Below are 26,353 nucleotides of genomic sequence, written 5' to 3'. Positions count from 1 at the left end.
AGGTAATTTCTTATTGGAAGTTATAGGGAAATTCAATATGTTCTCTTTCTTCCAAGTACTTTTTAGGTATTCTTTAGAGCGTACAAAAGGAAGAAGAGCTGAAATCAAAACTTTTTTTGTCTTGGTTCTAAATAGAATTTTCTTTGTTCCAGGGTAATAAGTATTCTATATTTAGTTTCAGGGTCTTCAAGACGGATGTGAAGGTTAATATGGCAGAGCCTGGAAATGCAGGTAAGAAATCCTTTCTTTTGTATGTAGCATTCACACAACTTTTAAGCCAGCAGCCTCCCAGCCTGCTTGCAGCTACACTGCCAGAATCTCAGTTGTCAGTCACTGATAGCTGACCACATCCTCTCCTATGAGGCACTGAAAGGCCTTGTAGACCTTGTAGCTAAATGAGAAGAAATTATTTGTAAGTCAAACTAAACTTGTCAGTTCTACTTTTTGGGCCATTTCTGTTCAATTTGCACAGACATAGCAGAATATCCTGCACCCAGCTACCAGAACTCTCTGAAGGAGGTAATGGAACTTCAGGTTATTCTGTTTCTGGCTTTTTGAGTGTACGAAGAAACATCATCGTCTAGGAAGGGTAGCACAGATTTTTTCCATGCAGTTTATTCCCATCTCCAAATAGCTGGATACAGTCTCTCAAATTGTTGCTTAACGTTTGTATTTTGCTTTTATTTTTAGAAACAGCAACAGATGTAAGGAATCAAGTCCTGCTTAACCAGTAAGTTTGGACAATCCTATTTGCATACATTTAAGAGTTATGGCTTGCTAGACATTTTCTTATGACACAACTATTAAAATGTTTCTGTAAACCAAGACTATAATAAAATGACAATACCAGCAACATGACCTTCTCATGTAGGCTGTTACCTATGCAAATTTCTGCCTCTTTGAATCAGTTATTTTTTAAGGTGCTATCCTGCCCTGCCTTCATATTAAAAGTAATTAAGTATTAGGTTTGATTAGAATGGTGGTAATGTTCTTCGAGAAGGTCTGTGTCCAAGTCAGCCAGTCATATTAACTTAAAACTAACCTGGGCTTGCATTCTTCTATGTTCTTGTACCTGAAGAGTCAGGAGTGACCTGGGATACATGTAAAACTTATGTATGTGCACACCTTTTCAAGCTGCCTGTTTTAATCCTTTACCATTCTGAACTTTGTTCTTACTTGTCCTTTTTAAGACAGTTATTGCTGATCAGAGCTGTCATGGGGAAGCGCCAAAAATGCAGGAGCCTGATCAGAAGGGAGCCTGGTTTTATCTGTTACCCCCCCCCAAATTCTCTGATTTAATGCCCCCCGTCCCAATTCTCTGATTTAAAAAAAACCAAACCCAAATTGCACTTTTCCACAATTCAAATAAAATGCCACAGTATATATAGGTTATCAGCTGAACATTTTTTTTTTGTTGATATATTTACAGTTTTAAAGCAATTTGGAAGCCTACCAGTGCTTCAGTCGTTATAATAAAACTAGCAAATTGCCTGTCAAGAATGGTGGATGAATTTTGAAAAACAAAAACAAAAAAAGGCTGCTGGCCTCGCCCCGCTGTCTCCTTCATGATGGTGCTCCACCGCACCATTGCCTCCAGCCTGTAACACTCTTGAAGTGCTCTGATTGATTGTTTCAGTAATCAATTAGAGTGCACCAAGTATATTATGGACAGACAGACAGGCAAACTAATCGCTTTATTATATTAGGCTAAATTCTAAATACCTGTATATTTTGATGTTTGATTTTTTGGGGGGTTTTTATCACGGAAAATCAGAGCTTCCCCTGCCCCCTTTGCTCACCAACTGCTCCAGCTGCAACTGTCCCCCTCTGCTGCTTTGTAGCTCTGAGCAGCTCTGTGCCAATGCCCTGCCCGTGCCATTGCCCTTTGCTCCTGACCCATAGCCCCTCACCCCAACTCCCCAGTGTGTGGGGCAGGGGGTGTGTGGGCATAGTTGATGCCATAGGCAATGCATTGAGGGGAGTGGTGGGGCACATGCCCCGCCAGATTTCTGTGCCCACAGTGGGGCACGGGGCTGCAGCCTGGCTGGACCAGCACTGCCATCAGCCAGTGGGCAGGACCTGATGTGGGAGAGCAGAGCAGGGCGGAGAGGCTGCCACTGCCACCAGGAACATTGTGCCATCATGGCTGCTAATGTGAGGCACCCCATGCCTGCCACCACAGCCGAGGGGCACAGCTCTGCAGCAGCAGGTCACCTTGGTAGCCATGCATGGCAGTGCAGTGCTCCTGGTGGCAATGACAGCATCAAGCCTCCCCACCCCACTCCATCCTCCCATGCCAGCTCCCGCCCCCTGGACTGCAGAAGCGGTTCCTGCTCCATGTCAGTCCAGCCAGGGCCCCATGCCCCCTTGATGTATCGCCTATGGGCCCAAATCTTCTGCGCGATTGCACTCAGTAGCAAGGAGCCCCCCTGCCCCCAGGACAAGCCACCCATGGCTCCATTCTGCTCCCTGCCCAGGCCCTGTGGCAACATGTTCCAGCCAGCCCCAGGCACCATGCACCATTCCAGCTGGGCTTCGCCCATGACCCCAGCTGCCAATCTCCAACCCTGCCTCCCTCACCATACAGGTTTGGCACAAGCCACCACCTTAGTCTCCCCACTAGTTGTGCCCCCTCTATGCATTGCCTGTCTCCCTCTGCCCCCACCCACATGTGCGCATGTTGCTGAACAAGACTCTTCCCTGCCCCCCAAGGAGACTTACCTGGAATGAGCAGCAGGAGTTGCTCTCCACCACTGCCTGGCTGTATTGCTGGCCACGTACATGTGTATGTGTGCACATGCACATAGCACCCCCTGCCTCTGATCACTCTCCTCCCACTCTCCCCAGCCCCAAGCAGCTCCCTAGCCTGCAAGGGGAAACCTGTGGTTTCCCAGGTTTTTTTCCTTTGAAAGAGAAAAGCTGTGTTTTACCACAGGAAACAGAAAACCTAGATCCCTGCTGATCTGGCTTGCTGAGTAAGCATCATTACCATATCAGGGTGAGGGAATATAATCTAATACCCCAGGTTTGAATAGAAGAATTGTGCCATTCTTTTTTTGGAGTTAGATGTTATAAGTGTGACATCTCAGAGCAAGAGAGGCACTCTAGTCCTGAGCTGTGGCATTCAGTTTATAGTGAAGGAAGTGACAGTATGCTCAACTAGGGGAGAATCATTTGTAGTCTCAGTTGCAGGTTTGAGGATGTGAATCTTCTTGTATTCAAGTAAGCAGTAATGCAGAAAATGTATTCCTTATAACAGATATTCTACTTGCTTTCCTAACTTAGCACAACCCAAAGAAGCATAAAGTGACTCTAGAATATGTGCGTATCATCTGCTGTTTCACTGATAGAATGTGTATATCTACCATAGTAGTGTCCAGAGACCTGGACAATCACCAGTGGGACAAAATGGTTACTTGGACTATGTGTACGTAAAATATATATTTTAATATGTTATGTTGAGGTAAACCCAAGGGCTTAAGTACTTAAAATGTAACTTTTTTTCTAATGAAGACAAGAATATTGAGTCTGAGCTCTAAGGCCCCCCTTATAGATGAGAGAGAATGTTAGTGATATTTTTATGAAGTGCTGTTTAAAAACATGTTGGGATCAGGTAGTGTAGAGAGACTCAGATGCCTTTAAAATACCTTAACAAGTGAAAGAGGATATTATAATTAGTTGTGATCAACTAATACTTTTAAATGTATCAGGCCTGGTTCTTTTATCTAGCTAAGAACTGACCGTATCAAAAGAAGCCAAGGATAGTGAAAGGAAAAGGCATCAGGAGTTGGGCTGAGAGCAGCCCAAGGCTTCACTTCAGATGGAACAATGAGGCATTTTATTTTACAGAATACTGAGTTTAAACTTCCTTAAAGATCATTGGAAACAGAAAGGATAACTAAAGGCAAGAGGCCTAGAATGAGAAGTTTATATTAATTTCTTTTCCCTCTCTTGAACTGGCAAACAAAAACCACTATGTAGAGTGCTATATAGGATAGCAGCTATCATCCTAACTTGTAAAGATGCCAGAATTTAATGGTTTCAAAGCTTTCTTCAACCGAGCAGATAGCAGATTTCATAAGAGTATCTTGCAGATCTGGGTCTCCTTACAGTCTTTGCTATCTGTTGCTCAGTACCTGAAGCCTGATTCATCTCTAATGCTTGCTGTTTGCTAAGCTGCTGAAATGAAAACCATCTATTTGGAAATCTTTTAGTAAATTGTTCATGTAAAACTGTTTTTTAGAAATGAAGGATCTGAAACTGCTCAGTGTGAGATAACCGGTAAGTTTAATAGATTTCATTATCAGATTAAATTTGTTTTATTTAAAATTATTTAGCGGGATTAAAATGTGTAACAATGTTGTATAAATGGGACCTTGTCTCATAAAGCTGTTTTGCAAGCTGTTAAACTTTAGATACTCATACTCATGCACATACTCCAAAGGATTATTGAAAACTTTTTGTGATATCTTGGGTGTGTTTTTGTTCTGTCAAAATTTACTCAAAGTAATGAATGTAGAGCAAGTTCACAGATCCTCAGTTCAGTTGATGCAACCTTTATCTTTTCTCTTCACAGGGATGGACACTTTGCTTCATGCCCCAATTCAGACTTCTGTGCAACAGACAGAGGTATATGAATAGTTATACTTTTTTAATACTGAAAATGTTAGTGTCCAAAACCCATTGCATTAACCTACTTATGTTAATGTAACAGCACAGCCCAGTGATGCTGAAAATGTAACTTGGAATATAATTAACTAAACAAAACAGGATGTTAATTCATAAATCTCTTGATAGGAAAAACTTCAAACACCTTCCATACTCATCAGGCTCAGGGAAAATACTTGTACTGTGATATTACAGTAGCTTCCTAATTTCAATAGCTGAGCTTCAGCAGCTGAACCCCCTCGCTGCCCCCACGCCCCACACATACACACTGCTACAGCAAGGAAAGCAGTGGCTAGGGCAAGGGGTCAAGTGGTCTCCTTGTCCTCTGCACTTCTCATTTCTTTCCCCTGCAGCGTTCCTGGCCCCCTACCACCTGAAACCCCCAGCCCCTCCCCCCCCTTTACTGTCTAACACTGCTCAGGCTGCCTGGCCATGCAACAGTGTTGATTCTGCCCATTAGCTGGGCAGGCAATGCAACAGTGTTGGTGCTGCTGATTGACTGGGCAGAAGAAGCAGTTTCCTTGTGCTCAGTGCACAGGAGAGCCCCAGCCAGAACCAATCTGTGCCTAAAAAATAAGTTGGGGAGGGAAGGGAGCAAGTGGAGGAAGAGGGGCAAAAGCTGCAGAGGGAAAGTAGGGAGCGCAGGAGGCTGCTGTGGGCCTGACTCTGGCCCAAACCCAGGTTCAGGACCACAATAGTCTCCTGCTTCCTGCTCTGTTTTACATGCGAATATAAGACCAAAGGGCTTTTTTCCTATACTTATTAGGGTGGGTCATCTTATATTTGGGTAAATGCAGTAAATTCTGAAGTAAAATTGCTGTGCGATTTTCTGTTTCTTTCTAATATATGCACTTTAATTATGGAGCTTTGCCTCTTCCTTTTGAAGGCATGTGAGCTTATTGCTGGTTTAAAAGGACAAATATATAAATGGTAGTCTGCCTTAAAAAATGCAATGCTGGCCTGAAGGCTACATTAATTGACTGCAGTATTAAAATAAAATAAGCACTATGGCACTGTTTATATATGTCAGTAACTGTAATTTCTTGTCTTTCTTTAGCAGTGTAATGTAGACCATACCAGTGAAGAAATGAATAGGCATGACAGAACGCTTATCTTTTCAGATGAAAATGAAATGGATATGACAGCCAGTTGTACTGCAGTAATCATGCGCAGTAACCTCAAAAGGAATCAAGAAACTGACCAACCCAGAAAAATAGATTTCACATCGTTTATGGCTGAGTTAGCATCTAGAAGTGAAGAAATGGCCAAAGAATTTCGGTTTTTCTCTGATCCTACAAACGATGCATGTTCATCTCTTCAACAGAAGCCAGATAACACAGTGAAGAAAATAAATTTCAATGAATTTTTGATGAGTGTGAAGTCAAGTGAAGAAGTTGCCAATCCCACTTTTGCAATGCCTGACAAAAAGAACCTGTTTTTTGTCTCTCCACAAGGTTTGGAAGGCAATGTATTTTCTCCCATGGAGGATGCATATAACTATGCACAAGAGAGAACCTGTAATGTGACTAAAATTTTCAGAGGACAGGATGATGGAATGGATGTTACAAAGTGTCATTCATCTGACATGAAGACTTTCTTCCCTGCAACTTCCGAAGCCTCATCAAAGCAATTGGGGCATGAGGATATTACTGTGGCTTTTAGAAATGATGGTATGGACATGACTGCTAGTCACACTGTAAAATTGTCCTTCACCAGAAATGGTCCATCCAACACTGAAAATCAAAATCAGAACATCAGCATGGACTTCTCATCTAATTTTGTATCTGGAAATTCCAGATTAGAAGGACCACCTAATTATCAATTTGGTGTTCAAAAGGGCCCCCAAACGTGTGTTGGGACGAAAACTGTAAATGCTAAAGATGAGGTAGATTTTACCAGAAGCCATACTATTTGCGTAGACGAGCATGAAGTAACGCAGATCTCTAAACAAGGTGCCAGAGCAATGGTTATGATGCCTGGATCAGTTTCTTCTGGGGCTGTCTTCCTTGATAATAAAACTATCTTTTCCACCTGCAATGATATGGATGTTACTGGGAAATGCACAGAGGTAATCTGTAAGGAAACTTGCAGGGAAACCTGTGGTTTTTATGCAGCCTCTCAAAAACCAGAAAATGCCACCCCTTTGCTAATGGAAAATACCATTTCAGGACAAAATGATGACATGGACATTAAAAAAAGGCACATAACTTTAGATAATCAAGTTTTGGGGCAATGTAAAATCAGAGAACCTGTAATATCTTCTGTCCTAGAGAACAGAAGTAAAAAGGCAATTCAGAATCACAGGACTGTGGCTTTGTATGTTGGGGTAAATTCACATGCAAATTCTAGCTTTTGGCCTTCTAAGTGTGGATTTCAAGATAACCTGGCAAATTCTCATATTGTTTCAGGAGAAGAGATGGACCTGACTAAAAGTTACATTGCCAATGGTATTGAAAAGAGCATTGAAAATGAATTTCCTTCTGATATATCTACTTCTATAACAAACAAACCTCAAAGTTTTGGTGGTATACCAACTGCTTGCAATTTAAATGAGCAGGAGGAAATGGAAATAACAAAAAGACATGCTGTAGTCACTGGCAATCAAACCACTAGAATAACTGCAGGACTAGAACGAATGCAACCTAAAATTACATGCAAAAGCTGGAAAAAAACCATAAGTGAAGCTGTAAGTCCTCTTGATTCTAATAAGGAAAATTTACTTTTGGTAAGGGGTAATAATATAAATGTTGAAATAATCCATACCCTAGGCACAAATGTTAGAGATCTCAAGGGACAAGTGGACTTTGAGAAAGCTGGAGAAAAAAATGCTTATGTGGGGGGTCTGCATTCCATTACAAAAAACATTTTTTCACTCCAAGAACCAGATAAAGAAGTCCCCCAAAGACAAACCACTGCCACCAACAGACATGCACAAACAAATTTCCAAAAGCAAGCCTCTGAAATATCTCAGCCATTAAACAAAAGTATTTTTGACCGTTCACTTGCCTTTGCTAATGATGAAAGGGGTATTTTTTCAGATGATCAGGATATGGATATAACTAGAAATCATACTGTTGCTCTTGCTTTTGCTTCTACTTCTGGGCAACAAAAATGTGAAACTACATATTCCCAAAATAATACAGTATCTAAAACACAGCAACTGCAAAATAATACCCTCCTGTTTTCTGGTGATTTCAGTACAGATATTACAAGAAGTCAAACTGTAGCAGTAGCCTGTGGGAATTTCAAAATGAGCTCAAAACAGGAGCATCCAATGGCTGGCAGTGATCAGACTCCAGAACCAGTTGCTCCAAGTGTTTCTTTCATTTCCAGTAATGAGACTGTTCCCTGTGGAATTAAAGGGTATATGCAGTGTGGAAAAACAGCAGGAATATACCTCAGCGACAAAGAATCTGAATTGCAAGGTCAAAGCCATACCATGGAGCCATTAAGTGAGGGAATGCCAGACATTGCAAATTCTGAGAAACTTTTGTCAACTAGTAAAAGGGTTTCTTCAGAAGAGGATGTCAGTAAAAGTCATATTGCTGCAAATAATGACATGTATTTGAGGTGTGCAGAAGAGTCATTGTTAACTAGAACATCTAGGCCATATTCAAAAAATCCACAGTTGTCTCCTTGTCCAGAAAAGTCAGTTGTGTTCTCCTCTAAAGAAAATATGGATCTAACTGGAAGTTATTCATTAAATGTTCAGGCTAAAAGCCCAGACAAAGTTTTAAAAGAAGAAAAGGTAGTGGCTAAATATGTGAATCGAGTTGAAGATAACATTTTATTTCCTAAAGAAAAGGACGTTATTACTACAGATAGCCTGAGGCCTATGATATCTGACAAGAACATGCTAAATTTAACTGACTTAAAGCCCATGTCTCTCTTGAATGAGAAGACAGTTCAGTTTTCAGAAGATAATGATATGGAAATCACCAAAAATCACACAGTAGCAGCAGACAAAATGTATGCACAAAAGAAAAGTTCAAACAGGGCACTACTGTGTTTTCCTGCAGACAAAACTTGTGTATTTACATGCAGTGATGACATGGAGATCACTACACTCAATACTGTGGTAACTGACAAACCTGTAGAAATGGCTGCATCTCAAGTTGTGCCAAAACCAGATAAAGGAGCTGGAAGGAAAAGCCAGATTGGGTCAACTGGAGAAAAGACTACTCTCTTTTCATATGGTGTTGAGACTGACATGGAGGTCACGGAGAGCTGTACAGCAGCAATAGACCATCAGATAAGCTCAAAAAGTCAGAGGGCGCCTTGTGAGCCAACTTTACGTCATGTGGACAAAAGTCATGTTTCTATGTGCAATGATGACATGGAGATCACTGCACTTAACACTGTGGTAATTGACAAACCTATTGAAAAGGCTGCATCTCAAGTTGTGCCAAAAGTAGGTAAAGAAGCTGGAAGGAAAAGCCAGATTGAGTTAACTGGAGAAAAGACTAGGTTGTTTTCATTTGGCGTTGAGAATGACATGGAGATCACGGAGAGCTGTACAGCGGCAATAGACCGTCAGATAAGCTCAAAAGGTCAGAAGATGCCTTGTGAACCAACTTTACATTATGTGGACAGAACTCATGTTTCTACGTGCAATGATGACATGGAGATCACTGCACTTAACACTGTGGTAATTGACAGACCTATAGAAAAGGCTGCATCTCAAGTTGTGCCAAAAGTAGGTAAAGGAGCTGGAAGGAAAAGCCAGATCGAGTTAACTGGAGAAAAGACTAGGTTGTTTTCATTTGGCGTTGAGAATGACATGGAGGTCACGGAGAGCTGTACAGCAGCAATAGACCATCAGATAAGCTCAAAAAGTCAGAGAGCGCCTTGTGAGCCAACTTTACGTCATGTGGACAAAAGTCATGTTTCTATATGCAATGATGACATGGAGATCACTGCACTTAACACTGTGGTAATTGACAGACCTATAGAAAAGGCTGCATCTCAAGTTGTGCCAAAAGTAGGTAAAGGAGCTGGAAGGAAAAGCCAGATCGAGTTAACTGGAGAAAAGACTAGGTTGTTTTCATTTGGCGTTGAGAATGACATGGAGGTCACGGAGAGCTGTACAGCGGCAATAAACCGTCAGATAAGCTCAAAAGGTCAGAAGATGCCTTGTGAACCAACTTTACATTATGTGGACAAAACTCATGTTTTTACGTGCAATGATGACATGGAGATCACTGCACTTAACACTGGGATAATTGACAAACCTATAGAAAAGGCTGCATCTCAAGTTGTGCCAAAAGTAGGTAAAGAAGCTGGAAGAAAAAGCCAGATGGGGTTAACTGGAGAAAAGACTAGGTTGTTTTCATTTGGCGTTGAGAATGACATGGAGATCACGGAGAGCTGTACAGCAGGAATAGACCGTCAGATAAGCTCAAAAGATCAAGAGCCGCCTTTACTTCACCTGGACAAGAATATTGAATTTGCATTTAATCAGGATGATATGCAAATAACTGAATCTCGTGCTGTTCCTAGAATTGTGCAAAGAGTAATGTCTAAGGACCAGCTAAAATTGGATGCACAGGTTGGACAGGAAGCCCTTTCAAATAACAAAACAGTAATTTTTCCTATGGGTGAGAATATGGAGATCATTAAAATCCCTGAAGTAGCAGTGGATTATAATGAAATTGCCCTGCGGGGTGGACAACCCAACCAAACTGTTCCTATAGCTCCGGTTGATAAAACTATTGTGTTTACAGGTAATCAGGTTAATATGGAGATTACTGCATCTCACACTACTGCTGTTAATAATACCCTTAAAGGATATGAGAATCAAGACGTATCAGATGAGGGCGGCCAGCAGCAGAGTTTACATAGAAAACCTTCCTCCACTTGTAGAGAGAAAATATATTCCAAGCACACAGGAGACTTCAGAAGTGATTGCCAGTTAGAATTGAAGGACAAATATGGAACAAATTTTCCTGTTTCATCAGAAACCAATATTATCAAAATCCATAATGGTGCAACAGAAGAGTTCATTCATCCTGAAGATGCATTAGATATCATTCAGAAGCCACAAAACTGTACTGACTTTCCCAAAGCTAATTCTACTTCTGTTTACAGTGAGGATCTGGTTAAACTAGTAAGACCCAAAGACACAAAGAGGGTGTCTTTCAAGCTTCTAGAAAATCGATTGGAAACTTCTAAGGTAGAAAGTGAAAATGAAGTCACAAAGAACAGTCCTGTGGTGTGCAGTGAAGAAAATGGAGATGCTGTGTTGCATGTTCAAAGTCCTGTCCAACAACCTCACTTACATAAGGACACTTCTGAATGTTTGAGGAAGAATGCACATAGTGTCCCAAATATAGACTCCAAAAATGATTCTGGGAAGCTTACTTCATCCAAGCAAGAATGTAGACTCACAGATTTAGTCACTGATGGAGCAGACGCTGTTACAATTTCTTACAAAGAGATGGAGGAAAATGGAAAAATGCCTTTTGAAAAGAAAACACTTCCAAAAGATTTCCAAACAACTTCAGGACAGACTGAACAACTTTCCTTGGTCACTGTTGTTCCTACAGATCAGATAGATCCCAACTGTGTACCTGCATTGTCTGGTATTGTAAATGTTTGTTCCAGATTAAGACATATTAGAAGAAAGTCTGAGTTTGCTACCATTTCTGAAATTGATCCTGTCTCTAACTTTGCTGAGCAGTTGCCTAAATTCACGACACAGCCAGGAGATTCTTTCAGAGTAGGAAAAGATACTGAAAGCAAGTCCAGTAATGCAGTCAGAATTCAGGAGCCAGCAAACGTGTATTTTGAAAGTGGAGGTGCTTCTGTGGATACTCTTTTAGACACAGTACATAAGGGTGCTTGTCAAGGGAGGAAGATACGTCTTGGTATCTTCCTACCTAAATTGCCCAACAACAGAAATTGCAACACTTCTAATGCACAGGACCTAAACAAAAAAGCAGAAGGAAAAGAAAAAACTGCAGTTCCAGAAGTAAATTTGGTCACTAGAGAAACCCCAGAAAATACATGTCTTAAGCATAACTTGAGCCCTTCTCAGTTTATAGCTGAGGAATTGCTTCCTGTGTTTCCAGAAGAAATGGACTCAAATGATTCTTTAAGTTGTGACCCCCCAGATGGGGCTCTTAGTGTAATGGATAAAAAAGAGATCTTCCCTAATAAAAGGAATTCACATGAAGAACAAGAAATTTGCAGCAACCAGAAAAGAGCTATAGAGCAAGAGGAAACAGAACTCCAGAATGGGAAGAAGCTCAAGAGGGGTGATGGATGGGATGACAATGCTCCAAACCAACAGCAGGTGGGCTTAATTACTTACATTTAGAACATAGTTAACTGTCACAGGGCTTTAAATTCACCCTGCCTGAATTTTAGGAGTGAATTAAAGTTGTTTAGTGGAAGGTTCTACTGTAAGAATTTCTTGCGTGTGCCAGTCCATAACTTTCCCTTTCCCTAGGCAACTCTTGTCTTGTCCTAACAAAGGAATAGTAAGAAATTGTTTCGTGGAACTCCTGTGTGTGAGGAAACTGGACCTTATTATACAGGTTCACCTCAATTTATGCAAGTTCTTTATATGTGAATTCACTCTTATGCGATGAGCATATTTAGACCAGTAATTTGTTATATGCAGGGTAAATTCACTCTTATGCAATCAGCATAGATGCCCCCCTGCCCAAGCAGGTAAGTCTGTGGGTTTAGGGAAAAGGGCCATTGCCCCACTCACCCCAGCCCCGGCTGCAGCAGCCCTGGGAGTGGCCAGCGCCAGCTGCCTGCAGCTGCCAGGCTGCACCATACTCCACCTGGGCTCACCTCAGCTCTTGAACTGTACTGTGCCATGATGTAGGCAGCTGGTGTTGGCTGTTCCCAGGGCTGTCGTGAGTGCAGACAACCAGAGCCCTGGGTGGTGGAAGGCACAGCACTCGCCCTAGCCCTGGTTGCAGCTGCCTGCACCAGGGCATGGCGCAGCCCAAGAGCAGAGCTGAGTGGGAACAGGCAGAGCACGGTACCGTCCAGCAACTGCAAACAGCTGGTGCTGGTTGCTCCCAGGGCCGCTGCAGCCAGGGCTGGAGTGACAGCCGCTCTGCTCCCTCTGCTTTGCTACCTTGTGCAGTCCTGGGAGCAACAGCTCTTCCCCTGCCCCTTTCCTAGTCCCAGCCTGCCTCCCTCCCTCCCTCACCACCATGGGAACCTATCCCTATTTATTACATTGTAAAGTGGGTTCGCTTTATGCGAATTCAATTTATGCGCCATTCTCCAGGAATGCATGTACAATATAAATCAAAAGAAACTTGTATAGGGGGAACTGATGTTTGCTCATTTTTTAACTCACTGACTCAATAGTTTAAAGTTCATTCTTCCTTTGATAAATGTTTATGGTCCATTGAACTGTTTGGCAGAATCATGCTGCTTTGTTTGGTATCCTGTATAGACCCATATTTAATAACACTTGGATATTAGTAAAGTGAAGAAGGGTCTTGTTAGTTACTAGATTCATGATGCGTTTAAAAGACTGCTTTTCTGTTCTTCCTAGTGAGAGTGTAATAGAATTATTCTGGCTATTATCTATTGTAAATCCCATCAGCATGGGAAATGTTATAGTTGCAAAACCTTATGTGGACAGGCAAATGAATTTCAGTCGGATTTATAGATGAATGTATTGAATTTCAACTGATAGGGGTGGATCCAGAGATGGATCAGTCAACTGTATGGCAAAAAAGGACTTTGATTCCCTAAAGAAAGTAAGAATTCCATCCCCCCTCCCTTCCCCTCTGTGCTCAGATGTAAATCTCCTCCTCTCCCATTATCCCCCACCACCCCTGGCTGCCACTGGTGCTGGGTTCCCAGTTTTCCAAGGTTAAAGGAAGCTCCTCTCTCACTCCAGCCAGGTTGTGCGAAGTCTGGGTTCAGCCTGGGGCAGTGGTTGCAGTGAGTGGGTTCCCCCTTCTTGCCTGGTCCATTCCATTTGCCCCTCTCCTCCCCCCACCCACATGTTCCATGCCAGCCTGGGAGCAGGCAAAGCAAGGGAGAACTCACCTGCCTCCTGCTGTTCCAAGCTGAGCCCAGCCCCAGTACGGCCCAGCTAGAGCAGCAGGTAGGGAATGGAAGGGGAGTATGTTCCTCTGAACTGGGAGGTGAAGTTGCGAAGGGGGGAACTTCTTACCTGTTTTGGGGACCTGAACAATAGTCAAGGACTTTGTTCTGTGGTATGGTCTGCCTGCTCTGGCTGGGGCACAGAGGAGGCTGGGCATGGGGTGCAGCCACTTACCATGTTCTGATTTTTCTCACAATTGCCAATATTTAACCACCCTGGTTGAATTTTTCTGTAATTGTATTCGTTGGGCTGATGTATAGAAAAAAATTTGGCTGAAAAACTTCAGTCACTTCTGAAAATTAGGCTAATTTAAAAAGTACATTTTAACCCATAATAAGAGACTTTGGTAACCTGTTCTTTGAGAAACTAGCACTCCAATCCTTTGGTTGCAGTGGCTTGTAGTCTGGCAGAGAGTGACTTTTATGTAGTGCTCACTTTACCATGTCTGATTATCTGTCCAAATTGTTAAGAACCTATAAAGAAAATCTGTATCTACGTGCTTAGTAGAAACTTGGTAGAGTTTAAACAACAACTTCTTTTAAGATCCCTGGGGTTGAGCAAGACTTGCCTATAGTTGCAGTTCTGCACTGTGTTGGCTTTAGGTACCTGAACAAGAAGTAAAGCACCTGTCTCTTCTCCCCCACAGTACAGGAAATTACTGACAGAAAAGCAGCATTATTCAAAAGTGGAGAATATAAAGAATATTTGGGGCATGGGACAAAGAGCCTGGAGATTTGGACTAGAGAGACTTGGCAGAGGGGAAGAAAACTCAGATTGTAAATTAGGGTGGGGTGGACTGGAACTGGCCAAGCAAGGAGACGGGGAAGACTGAGCCTGATTGATTGAGCCAAGGACATTTAGACTTGGAATTGGGTAGGAATGGATTGGGGCTAGCTAAGCAAGCAGTCCAACTGGAAACTCAGGTGAATGTTAAGTACAATGCAAAAAGGTAAAATGTGTAGTTTTAATAGTTTTTTTTTTTTTAAACCTGAGCATTTATATGTATACTCAGCCATCCATTTAAAGAATATTGATTGTAAAATTATGCTCTCAGAAATATAAAATTCACAAAACTAAGGTAGTCTATACAACTTCAATTTGGTTCTGCTATGGCACGTGCATTTTGATACACAGGATACTCCAGTTTTATGCACGGTGAGTAAACACACAATTTTGTTTAACTGCATAATCCAGTGCAAGTCTCAATTTGTTATCCCTTGTTACAAACATTACTTTTTTGCAGATCAAGTTAAGTGCAGAAACTGCTATGCATATAAACACTAGGGCTGTGTGAAATTTCAGCAACTGTTTCATTTTAGAGGTGTTTCAGCCCATTTCAGCACCTGAAACACCAAATCCAAAATGAAACAGAAGGCTCTGAAACATCTACAAAATGAAACAAAACCATCCAAAATGTTTCAGAGCCAGGCTTGCAGGGAAACAAACTAAGAGGAGGGAGGGGGAAGAGGGCAGAAGGACTGCTCTGATATTGGTATCTGTTGCTGGCTGGCGTCTGTGAGCTGTCCCTGAGTTCCCCTCCAATCCCAGTGCTCTGAGGGAGGGATGGCAGCCTGCTGTCATCCCATGCACAGATCCAGGTGCCTGACCCCCCACAAGAGGAGTCTGGCACAGCCCTGCAGCCCTCTCAGGGGGTGCAGGACCCCAAATCTGCATGTGGAATGTCAGCATGCTGCCGCAGCCATCTGTGGCCACTGGCAGCACCTGAGTCTTCTCAGCACAGCCCATGTTTAAAAAAATTAAATGCACTCACCAGCTGTAGCAGGGGCTATGGGGCCTCCTGGGATAGCTTTCCCGCTACCCCCACACATCCCCTGCTCCCCGATCACCCCTCCCTGCCTGGCCCTGGTGTCCTAGCACTTAAGGGGGGGAAAAAAAGCCCTGCATTCACCAGTTGCAGGAGCGGCAATTAGAGCCTCTGGGCACTCATGGCATAGCCTCCCCCATAGCACAGGGCACTGGGGGGAGCAATGGGGATTGCCCTCTTTGCTTGCCCCATGGCGCGGGTCCAGAGCACCTCAGTAGGGCACCTTGCACTGCCTGGGAGCAGGGACCTCGGGCTGAGCACAGCTGGGCTCCCAGACAGTTTGCAGTGCCCTGCCAAGCCATGCTACACTTCCACCATGGGGCAGCCGCCATGATCCCCACTGTCCTGTACTACATGGGAGGGCTCTGCCACAAGTGCCCAGAGGCCCCGTTGCTGCCCCTGCAGCCGGTGTGCAGGGCTTTTTTTAAAGTGCTGGGACTAGGCTGGAGCCAGCCTTGCAGGGCAGCCATGGGAGCTTCTCCCATGGCTCCCCCAGCCCGGGGAGAGGCAGACACAGCCAGAAGAACCACGGGAGACCCTGCAGCCGCCCAGCTGTGCCTGCCTTTCCTTGGCCAATCCAAATCTCCCAAACAGCATCAAAACTACACAACATGTTCAGTCAAATCGAAGCAGAGCAGTGATCCAAAATACCAAAATGAATCACTGTGTGCCAAAACGGCCAAATCTGAAATCAAAATGAGAAATAGCCATTTCCCGCAACCCTAATTAACATGTTTCAACTTTCCTGTAAACTTTAGTAGCAGGAGTGAAAGGTTGTGAGTAAAAGCCTTGAAACTGAAAGGAGTTAGTCACTTTTGGGCCTGCTATTAAAAACCTTCAAAATGATTGGAGCTTGTTGGTTTTGCAGCTGCTATCTTGCTTCATTTCAAGACGCTTAACAACTGTGAACTTAACTAGGTCCTGTTGTTTTAAAGACTTCCAGTAGGAGCCCTGGAACTAATTGAAATGAGGGGAGCTGGTCAGTTTGACAATAGCTAATACTGGAGTGATGAAAGCTTCTGTTGATACAGAAAGCTACTGTGCATTGCATACAATGGTTTGGATAAGTGAACACTCATGTAATTGAGTAGTCTTCCCCCCCCCCCAAAGCTATGCACTTTAATAGCATATGCTGTGCTCTTTAAATGCATGATCATATGCTAGTGTTAGTCTACCTTATTTGGTATATAAGATGGCCCTGCTTTGAGAATTAGTGAATTGTTTGGTGAAAGAGGTTGTTGACTTTGGGGGCCCCCTGCTTCAGTTGCTAAATAAATTAAAATCCATAGGTAAGAGGTAGAAGGTTGCAGGAAAATAAAGGAAGGGCTCATGTCTTAAGGCAGTTAAATTCTGGCCTGGTGACCTGGGCTCTGTACCTGCCAGTGCCAAATAATTTTGATGTGATCCTAGACTTTTCACTGGTGACTGAATTGTGTTTTCCTTATCTGTAATATTCTGAACAACGAGGAGAAAAGAAAATACTGTATATCTGCTCGTTAAGTGAGCCCCATTCACTGTACACTGGAGTGCCGTGTTTGTTTAGTACATATAAATGTGCAGAAACTAAAAATGATTTGCAATTGAAAGCCATAATATGGCAGTTGTACAGAAGTCCAGTAAATGAAGTATTATTTATAAACAACTGAATGCAGTTCTCTTAATATCTGCTTTTCAATATTGTTTAATTTCAGCCTACCTGTAACACATCTCATACTCAAGCAGAAACTCCTGAATGCGAAGAGCCTCCAAATCTGTCAACTAAAAGCCCAGACAGGACCCACTCCAGCAGCAGCAGTTCTTTGGATTCCATTAAGGCTGATGCAGACTTTAGTAGTAGTAAGGCCTTTTTGACAATAATCACCTAAAATTTATTTTGGTTCTAATCAACCAGCAGCATTATTTAGCAACACTTATTTCCTCTAGAGACTGTTGCACATCCATAATTCCTATGGTCTTCCTTTTTCCAGATAAGTATTATTAGCCTTTCTCTGGTCCCTTGGGTTCCTCCCTTTTCCTCCATGAGTTCTCAAAGAAAGGTTTGTTTAATGGTTCAAAGATTACTTTGGATAGTTACTTAAGTACTCTAGGATTAATTTTGTCTTGTCATGCTGGCTTGCTTTGTCTGTTTTATCCAAATCTTCTTAATTTGTTTTTTCTGTATTCGTATCTCCTTGTTAGGATGTTTTTTGTTAGGTATTTAATCGCAGTTAATACTTTTTGTAGAGACTAAAGCAAAAAAGACACCGTCTTATGTGCATCATTCAATTTTTGTTCTCCTTGTCTCCTGCTTAGATGTAGCAGATGTAGATTTTTCCATTATTTTTCTCTTAATTCTAATATATTTATAGAAACATTTTTGTTGCCTTATGTATGCTTTGCTACTTGTGATTCATTTGTGCCTTATCATAGAAGTAGGGTCGGAAGTGACCTTGTAGATCTTCAAGTCCGACCCCCTGCCTGGGCAGGAGAAAAACTGGGCTCAAATGACTCCAGCAAGGTAGGCATCAAGCCTCTTCTTAAAGAACCCCCAAGTTAGGAGTCAGCACCACTTCCCTTGGAAGTTGGTTCCAGATCCTAGCTGCTGTAACTGTGAAGTAGTTCTTACGGATGTCTAATCTAAACCTCCTCTCCAACAACTTGTGGCCATTATTCCTTGTTATGCCAGGGGTCGCTAGGGGAAACAAGGTCTCTCTCAAACCCTTCTGGTCCCCCTAGTGAGTTTACAGACAGTCACCAGGTCCCCCCTCAGCCTTCTCTTGTGAAGGCTGAATAGATTCAGATCCCACAGTCTCTCATTGTAGGGTCTGCCCTGTTGTCCCGGGATCATGCGGGTGGCCCTCCTCTGGACCCTCTCAATGTTGTCCACATTCCTCCTGAAGTGGGGTGTACAGAACTGGACACAGTACTCCAGCTGTGGCCTGACCGGTGTTGCATAGCCGGGGAGGATCACCTCCTTGTCCCTGCTAGAGATGCACCTGTGGATGCACGACAAGTCCGGTTAGCTCTGCCAACTGTGACCTCACATTGTCGGCCCATGGTCATCTTGGAGTCAATAATGACTCCAAGATCCCTTTCTGCCTCCATGCTCTTAAGAAGGGAGATTCCCAGCTTATAAGTGTGCTGCTGGTTACTACTGCCCAAGTGCAGTACTCTGTACCTGTCAGTATTGAAACGCACCCTGTTTTTGTTAGCCCACCCCTGTAACCTATCCAGGTCTTGCTGCAGTCTTTCCCTCCCTACTAGCGTGTTTACCTCACCCCAAATTTTATTATCATCAGCAAATTTAAACAGGTTGCTTTTCACCCCATTGTCCAAATCGCTTAGTTTTTCTGCTTTTGTCCCCACAGACTGGTGCTGTTCTTTTTTCTTTTTTGTCCTTGGTCATGTGCCCTTGTTTCCAGTCTTTGTAATGATACCTTTTGATTTTTAGGTAATTAAGAATTCCTGATGCAGTCATAATTTCTCCCTTAATTCCTTTCTCCCTATCCCTTGCTTCCTGTCTTTCCTCTGTGTTGGGCAGTTTGTTACTGTGTTTTTAATATAGCTCTAAAGTAACTGTCAGAACTCCTGTACTCATTCGTTCTTGAGATTTGTCTATGCAATGAACCCTGTGAACCAATTTCCATAAGTTTGTTGAACTTTTTTTTAAGCCAGTTACTTTTAATTTATTTACTCCTCCTTTTTGCAGTCTATCATTCCTTAACCACTTTAACCGAGATTGTGTTCTTCCCCTTTATCCTTCATCAAGGGTCATTCTGCAAACCCACTCTTGCCTCTTATGAACTTCCAGGCAAATGTCTATATTGTTCATACATGAAACAGCTCCTCCTTGTTTCTCAGTCTGCCCATTTTGAGTAAACTGTACACTTCTGTATCAATATATTGGCTATATGCCAATGCTTGTTAGTAGGAACATGTTGCTATCCAGATGCTGCGTTTCTCCTAAGTGGTCACTGCTGTTAAAAGGAGTGTCATCTGAACACCTGGAATGGGGAACTTGCTGGTAAGAAACAGTTGCTTTGGAGAATCTGGAGAATCTTGAAAGAGTTCAGAGAAGGGTCACAAGAATAATTAAGGACCTGGAGGACAAACCTTATGAGGAAAGACTAAGGGATTTGAGCCTGTTCAGCCTGGGGAAGAGAAGGCTGAGAGGGGGACTTGGTGGCCATATGTAAGTACATAAGGGATGAATATCGGGAGCTGGGAGACAAACTGTTCACTAGGACGCCCCGGGGAGGAGAAGCAGCAATGGCCATGAACTGTTAGAGGATGGTTTCAGGTTGGATGTAAGGAAAAACTTTACAGTAAGGGTTGCCAGAATCTGGAATAGACTTCCCAAGGAGGTGGTACAATCCCCAACCTTGGAAGTCTTCAGGAGGAAACTAGATAGACACCTTGTTGGGATCATTTGATCTCAGCAGCATTCCTGTCCAGAGCAAGGGGGTTGGACTCAATGATCTTTCAAGGTCGCTTTCAGCCCTTAATTTCTATGATTCTTACTCTTATCTCTGAAATTGCAGTTTTCCATTTTCTCCATATTCCAGTCCTATGCTTAGGTTACTTTAAAACAAACAAAAAATTACCTGTGGACTTTTGCTACCGGCCCCCTAGAGATCCAATATAAAGTCCTCTTTTCTTAAATTGGCAAGCCAGTGTCTCTAGATGGGGTGGTTGTTCTTCACCAAATAGAGCCATTTCTTTCCACAATTCTACAGAACACCATCTTGTAATTTAGGGAATCCAAGTTCTCTTCTGAATGTCATCTGTACAGCCTAAGTTTTTTTTTTTTTATTATTATTATTATTATTATTATTCATCTGCTCCTCTTTATTTTTAATAGGCTTGGGTGCCATAGCTAAATTGAGATGGCACAACTGAGAGTAATAGAATACTATATAGTGAAAATTGGCTCTTCAGTATTGACATCTTGTTAGAAAGTTGTAATTAAGATTCAGAACAACTTAATTCTGATCATTTGTCATTTCTCACCCCTGTAAAGTATATGCTAGACAGACATCAACTTTACAAACAAAATTGAGTTGATTATTAAGGAACTATTCAGTTACCCTCTAACTTTCCCAAAATAGTCTTTGGCTCGGAGTTAAGTATGAAATCTTAGATTGTTGTTCTAATGAAGATCAAACTCTGCATTAAAGTTGCTAGTGAATTAGTGTGGACCTAAAGTCATGTCTCTCATGCCCTGAGTGCTGTTTGCAATTCCTAGACTTCTTCCTCTCTCCCTTTCCAACACCCTTTCCTTTCCATCACCACCACTTTTAAAAGAGGTAGAAAAGATACAGAGAAAGGCAACTAGGATGACCAGGGCCGTGGAGAGACTACGAAGTTAAGACTTCTTATCTTAAAGAAAAAAAGACTGAGGAATGACACTGGAGGTCTATAAAATCATGATTTGGCATGGAGAAAGTACGTAGAAGATTTACTGTTTACTATCTGTCACAGTACCTGAATTGGGGAACATGCAATGAAAGTATTAAGAAGCAGCCTTAAAACAAACTAAAGAAAATACATTCCCATGTAGCATATAATTAATTTGTAGATCTTATTGACCCAAGATGATGTAGTGACATATAATTTAACCAGATTCATAAAACGTTTGGACAACTTAGTGGAGGTTAGGCCAATCCATCAGCCAGTATTAAACATGGCATTTAGAGGTGTGGTCTCTAAATTAGGACTTTCTAGGTCTCTAAATGCTGGAAGCTATAAGGGAAGAGAGGATGCAGGGGAGAAATCAGTGTGGATAGGCCATGCTGAGGTGCTAGGCTAAATGACCCATTATATGCCCTCTCTTACTTTGCTTTATTTAAAAAAAAAAAAAAAAAATCTCCGTCTTTCTCTCTAGTGCAGCCAAACAGTCAGATGGAGTCTCAGCTTCTCACGGATAGTATTTGCGAACAGAATTTATTGGAGGTAAGTAAGCAGCTGAGAGGCTTTAATTTCATTTTCCTAAGATGAAATGTATTGGCTCTGTCCCCTTTAAATGAACCTTTTTGCATGCACTGGTGTTAATGATCATAATTTAATTATTGTTATGCACACTCTATTCACATTGCAGAAATTTCAGGATGGGCTTATCACAGTAGGGGAGTTCTTTACACTTCTTCAGGTCCATATTGTGATTCAGAAGCCCCGGCAGAGCCATCTTCCAGCAAATGTGAGTAGCTAAATTTTCAAACACATGTTCCCCATTGCCATTTAAAATGTATTCTTTTGTCTTGATTTTCACTGAAGTAGACTGCAGGTTAAACAAGTAGAGCTGCAAGGACTACTTTGTCTCATCAAAACCACAAACAAACCATTCTCTTCTTTATTTTCCCCCACATGTCAATACAGGTGTAATTAAATCTGGATGGGGTCCTGTTGTTTTTAGGGGGGTTTTTTCAATTCTGAGAAACAAACTCCCTAGGAATTACTGTACACAGTTTCATTTTTTTTGTATCACGTACTTTATTAAAAATGTACTTTATTAAAATGTATAAATATCTACTGAGACAAAATAGTTCTTGAAATAGAAATTTTCATAATACTCCTGCAGTCATCTTGTCACTAACACTTGCACTCTGCCTAGCCTAGTCCCACTCTGAGAATGTAACGTAAGATTGAGATTCGGGCTATTAATGAAGCAGTAATTTTGAGTTCTCCACATTACAATATAACAGCATGATGGCAACAGAGATGGAAAAGTTTAATAAGGCTGTAGCTATTCTAGCACTTTCTTCCTCACAGGAGCCTGAAGAATATTTTTGTACTGCTGGATGAAACTTTTATAATAAAGTACGGAGACCATAATACATCCATTTTTTTTTTCCATTGGAGATCTGGAATGTTTCATGCGTGTACTCTCTTAGATATTTTTAAAACAACTTTCATCTCCATTTTAGTTTTATTCCCTGCCAGTAAAGCTAAGGAAAGTCCTATTTTTCAGCTGCTAGAGAAAATAAAATCCTCATCTGCACAGCATTATTGCACTTGAATTCAAGGCACATTCATTCTAATGTTTCCACTTGAAGCTGAAAATAAAACGGAGGCAAAAAGACAGTTTTTTTTTTTGTTTGTTTGTTTGTTTTTTTAAATGACACCTAGACTGCTGTTGCACTGTGGAAAGAGTCTATTTGGCTGTGTACAGGTACAGGAAAAATAGAAGTAAACATTTTTGTATTGAATAAATAACCACAAGCCTGTCTTACACCTTCTGCCTTAGGCCTCGGGGTGAGCATCATAAATATTTAAAAAATGGAAATCTTCAAGAGCATTCAAAGTTCAGAATTTTTGCCTGGCTTCGTTCTGCTTTGCAAGTGTTCTTTCTTTTAAACAAAATAGTTCTAGTATAATTTTCATATAGTTGGTTTTACAATACTGATCTTGATGAGTATCCCAGTTTTGGTACCTGAACTGAGACGTTTCCATGCCAGCACAACCTTCAGGCAACAGAGGATTTATTTTCAGTTTTCTGCATAGCCAATTGCATTTGCACCTGAAATATTGAAATTGAGGAACTGGTCTCTAGCTTGCCTTTTTGGCTTTCTCTTTTTTAAAAGCATCAGATAGCATTCTTTTAACCAGATTTTCCTATAGAAGTGCAACCTAGTTGTCCAAACACATAGGATCAGGGCTGTTCCTGGGGTGGGGGAAGTGGGGGGGAGGTGAACTGGGACAACTGCCCCGGGGCCCCATGCTTTGGGGGACCCTGCAAAGTCAGACGGAGTGGCCACGTCGACTCTGTGCTGCCACTGGCTTCATGTCCGGCTGCTCGGCGCACCCTCTTCCCCCTTGCCCCGCTGCTGAATCCATCACTGGTTTCCTTACATCTAGGGGCGGGACCCCGCACAGGTTGATTTGCCCCAGGTCCCGCACCCTGTTCAGGTCATCTCTGCATAGGATCATAGGAAAGTAGGGCTCAGATAATCTAATCCAGTCCCCTGCTCAAAACAGGATCATCACAGACAAAACCATCCCAATCAAATATCTGTCTAACCTCCCCTTGAAAATTTTCAGGGACGGAGATTCCACAGCTTCTCTAGGGAGACTTTTTTCCAGTGCTTGACCAGCCTCAGTCAGAAAGGCCTTTTGAATCTTTGACCTGAGTTTCTTCTGCTGCTGTTTGAGGCCGCTGCTGCTAGCTCTGTGGCTACAGAGAAAAGACTCTCTCCATCCTCTCTTTAATTGTCCTGTAGGTATTTGAAGACCTGTTATCAAATCTCTCTTTATCTTCTCTTTCCAAACTAAATAGTACTAATTCTTTCAGCCTTTCCTCATAAATTGTGTTTAATAGGCCTCTAATTGTTTTTGTCCCTCTACACTGGACTCTTTCCGATCTGTTCACATCATTCTTGAAGTGTGGGTCCCAAAATTGGACACAGTATTCCAAGTGAATTCCTCATCAGTGCTAAGTAGAGCAGAAGAATCGCTTCCCTTTTTTTCAAAAGATACCTCTGTTAATACAACTCAGTAAGATGTTTGCTTTTTTGCAATGTTGGTTCATGTTCTGCTTATGTTCCACTGTAATGGAACAAGTCTGGTTCCATTACAGTGAAACATTCCCCAATCTGTATTTGAGCATACAGTTATGCTGTCTCAAGTGTAGGACTTTGCACTTGTCCTTGTTGGATTTCTTCTGAACTGATTTTTGGTCCATTTCTCCAGTGTATCCAGGTTATTTTGGATCTTAGCCCTGCCCTCCAGAAAGTCAACAACTCCACCCTACAATTGGTGTCATCCACAAATTTAACTGTGCACTCAATCCAGTTGTCTAGATCATTAATGAAGATGTTAAAGAATTCCAGGCCAGATCCCTGGGAAACCACACTTGATAACACCTTCTGACTAGAAACTGAGCCACTGATGACTGCTTGTTAAGTATGGTGATCCAGCCAATTGTATATCCACATTACAGTACTTTCATCTAATCTGTATTTCCTTAGTTTATTGATAAGACTTCTGTGGGAAATAATGTGGATGAAACTTGCTAAAGTCACAGTACATTGCATCCATTGTCCCTCTCCCCAACCCCACACCCACAGAGCCTGTCACCTTATTTTAGGTGGAAGTTGGATTGCTGAGGCATGACTTGCTCTTGGTGAATCCATGCTGGCTGTTCCTGATCACTGTGTTCTCTTCTGGAAACTTCACTGTAGCTTCACATTAGGGGACCTGCCCTATGTTGTTTCCAGGTATCAAAGTCAGATTAACTGGTTTGTAATTCCCCAGATTTTCCTTTTTTTTTAAAGATGGGCTATCTGTTTGGCCTCTTCACAGAATCATAGAAAAGTAGGTATAGAAGAGACCTCCAGAGATCTAGTTCAGCCCCCTTCATGAGGCAGGATTATCCCTGTCCAAGCCATCCTATACAAGTATGTTGACTAACCTATTAGCAAAACTACACAGCCACCTGTAACACAAGACATAACGCTCCTAATCTACCACAAGTAAAGTAGGGGGACCACAGTGGCCAACTTCCTGCTGTTGCAAAGTTTTTTCCAATCGCTTGACCTTGAGTTCTCAAAGAGGATAGACAATGGCTCTGAAATTACCTCATTCAGTACCTAAGGTACATCCCACCTGGCCCTGCTGGCTTGAAAATCTAGCTTTTCTAATCCCTAACTTGTTCTGCCATTACCCTAAGATGTTTGTGTCCTTCCTGTCTTTGCTGCCAACTGTTCATCCCCTAGTAGCTGTCTTTATGTGAAAGACTAAAAGTGAAAAAGGGATTAAATGCTTAAGCTTTCTCTGCATCATCTGTAACTAGATTGCCTTATGCATTCAGTAAGGGACCTACAGTTTTTTTCATCTTCCTCTTTCTTCTGACATACTTGTAGAATCCTTTTTATTGTCTTTTATATCCCTTGTCCTTTACATCTCAAAACATACCTTGGCCTTCCTAATTTTCTTCCTGCATATTCATGTGAGACTCTTATTTACATATAAGCATTAAGCTGCTGCTGCAAAATGTCATTATGAATACAGAGCTATCCTATAAAGAAGAGTTTGATTTGTAAAATGGCAGTGCCTTGACACTTATAAAATAAAATACATTGGTATCAGTCTACTAGTCCAATTTCTGTTCCTAGTAGGGGCGCACTGATCAAGATTGTCTTGGCTGATACAGATAGCCAGTTATTCACCAGGCATATTGGCCAATATCAATCGGATAATAGATTTACAGGAGCACAGCCAGGCAATATGGAGGGCAGCGCCCTGCAGGTAAGTCTGTGGAGGGAAAGTGGCATGAGGGAGAGGGCAGATTGAGGTCCCCAAGGTAAGGGAGGGAGTGGGGCTGGGGGTGCTGCCCAGCCAGGATGCTGAATGGGACCCTGGGGCCAGGGTGGGGGGAGCAGGATGGAGATACAGGTGGCTTGTCCAGAGAATCAGCATCTCTGTGCTTAAAAATGGTGGTGGGGGTGCTTGAACTAAAGCTCATCAAATGAGCTTTAGTTCAAGTGCCGCCACCACCACTTTTAAGCACCGGGACACTTTTAGGAGAGGGGCAAGGGTGGACACGGGCTACCTGCTGTGGACTCAGGACTCTTTGCTCTGCTGCCTTTGCCCCGGGAGCCACATGCTGGCCGTGCCATGTCCCCTGCCTGCACAACTCGCCACTGCCACTGACAGGCAGGGGATGCACAGCCACCTTGCAACTCCCAGGGCAAAGGCAGCAGAGCAGAGAGCCCCAAGCCCACATTGGGCAGCCTGCCTCTGCCCTGTGCACAAATGGCCCTCCCCCATGCCTTCCCCTGGGGTGCACGTAGCTCCATCCC

At 42.4% G+C, this 26,353-nt stretch overlaps 1 protein-coding gene across 4 annotated transcripts in view; it reads left to right on the top strand.

The window, feature by feature from the left end:
• KNL1 (kinetochore scaffold 1) overlaps window positions 1-26,353 on the top strand; it is a 60,671-nt gene that overhangs the window by 15,647 nt on the left and 18,671 nt on the right. For 3 of the 4 annotated variants that reach the window (XM_090033433.1, XM_090033434.1, XM_090033435.1), the window contains exons 6-13: window positions 176-231; window positions 691-730; window positions 4,244-4,281; window positions 4,577-4,629; window positions 5,726-11,962; window positions 17,270-17,414; window positions 21,442-21,509; window positions 21,655-21,753. In XM_090033433.1, the coding sequence (XP_089889559.1) occupies window positions 176-231; window positions 691-730; window positions 4,244-4,281; window positions 4,577-4,629; window positions 5,726-11,962; window positions 17,270-17,414; window positions 21,442-21,509; window positions 21,655-21,753 (6,736 nt within the window). The remainder of the gene's footprint in view (window positions 1-175; window positions 232-690; window positions 731-4,243; window positions 4,282-4,576; window positions 4,630-5,725; window positions 11,963-17,269; window positions 17,415-21,441; window positions 21,510-21,654; window positions 21,754-26,353) is intronic. The other variant, XM_090033436.1, reaches the window with a different exon arrangement.

This window comes from Crocodylus siamensis, chromosome 2 (genome assembly GCF_052110815.1).
Source record: "Crocodylus siamensis isolate JL-2025a chromosome 2, ASM5211081v1, whole genome shotgun sequence".
Classification (NCBI taxonomy): Eukaryota; Metazoa; Chordata; order Crocodylia; family Crocodylidae; genus Crocodylus; species Crocodylus siamensis.
The sequence above is the reverse complement of the archived record's forward strand: the minus strand, read 5'-3'. Positions and strand labels throughout refer to the sequence as shown.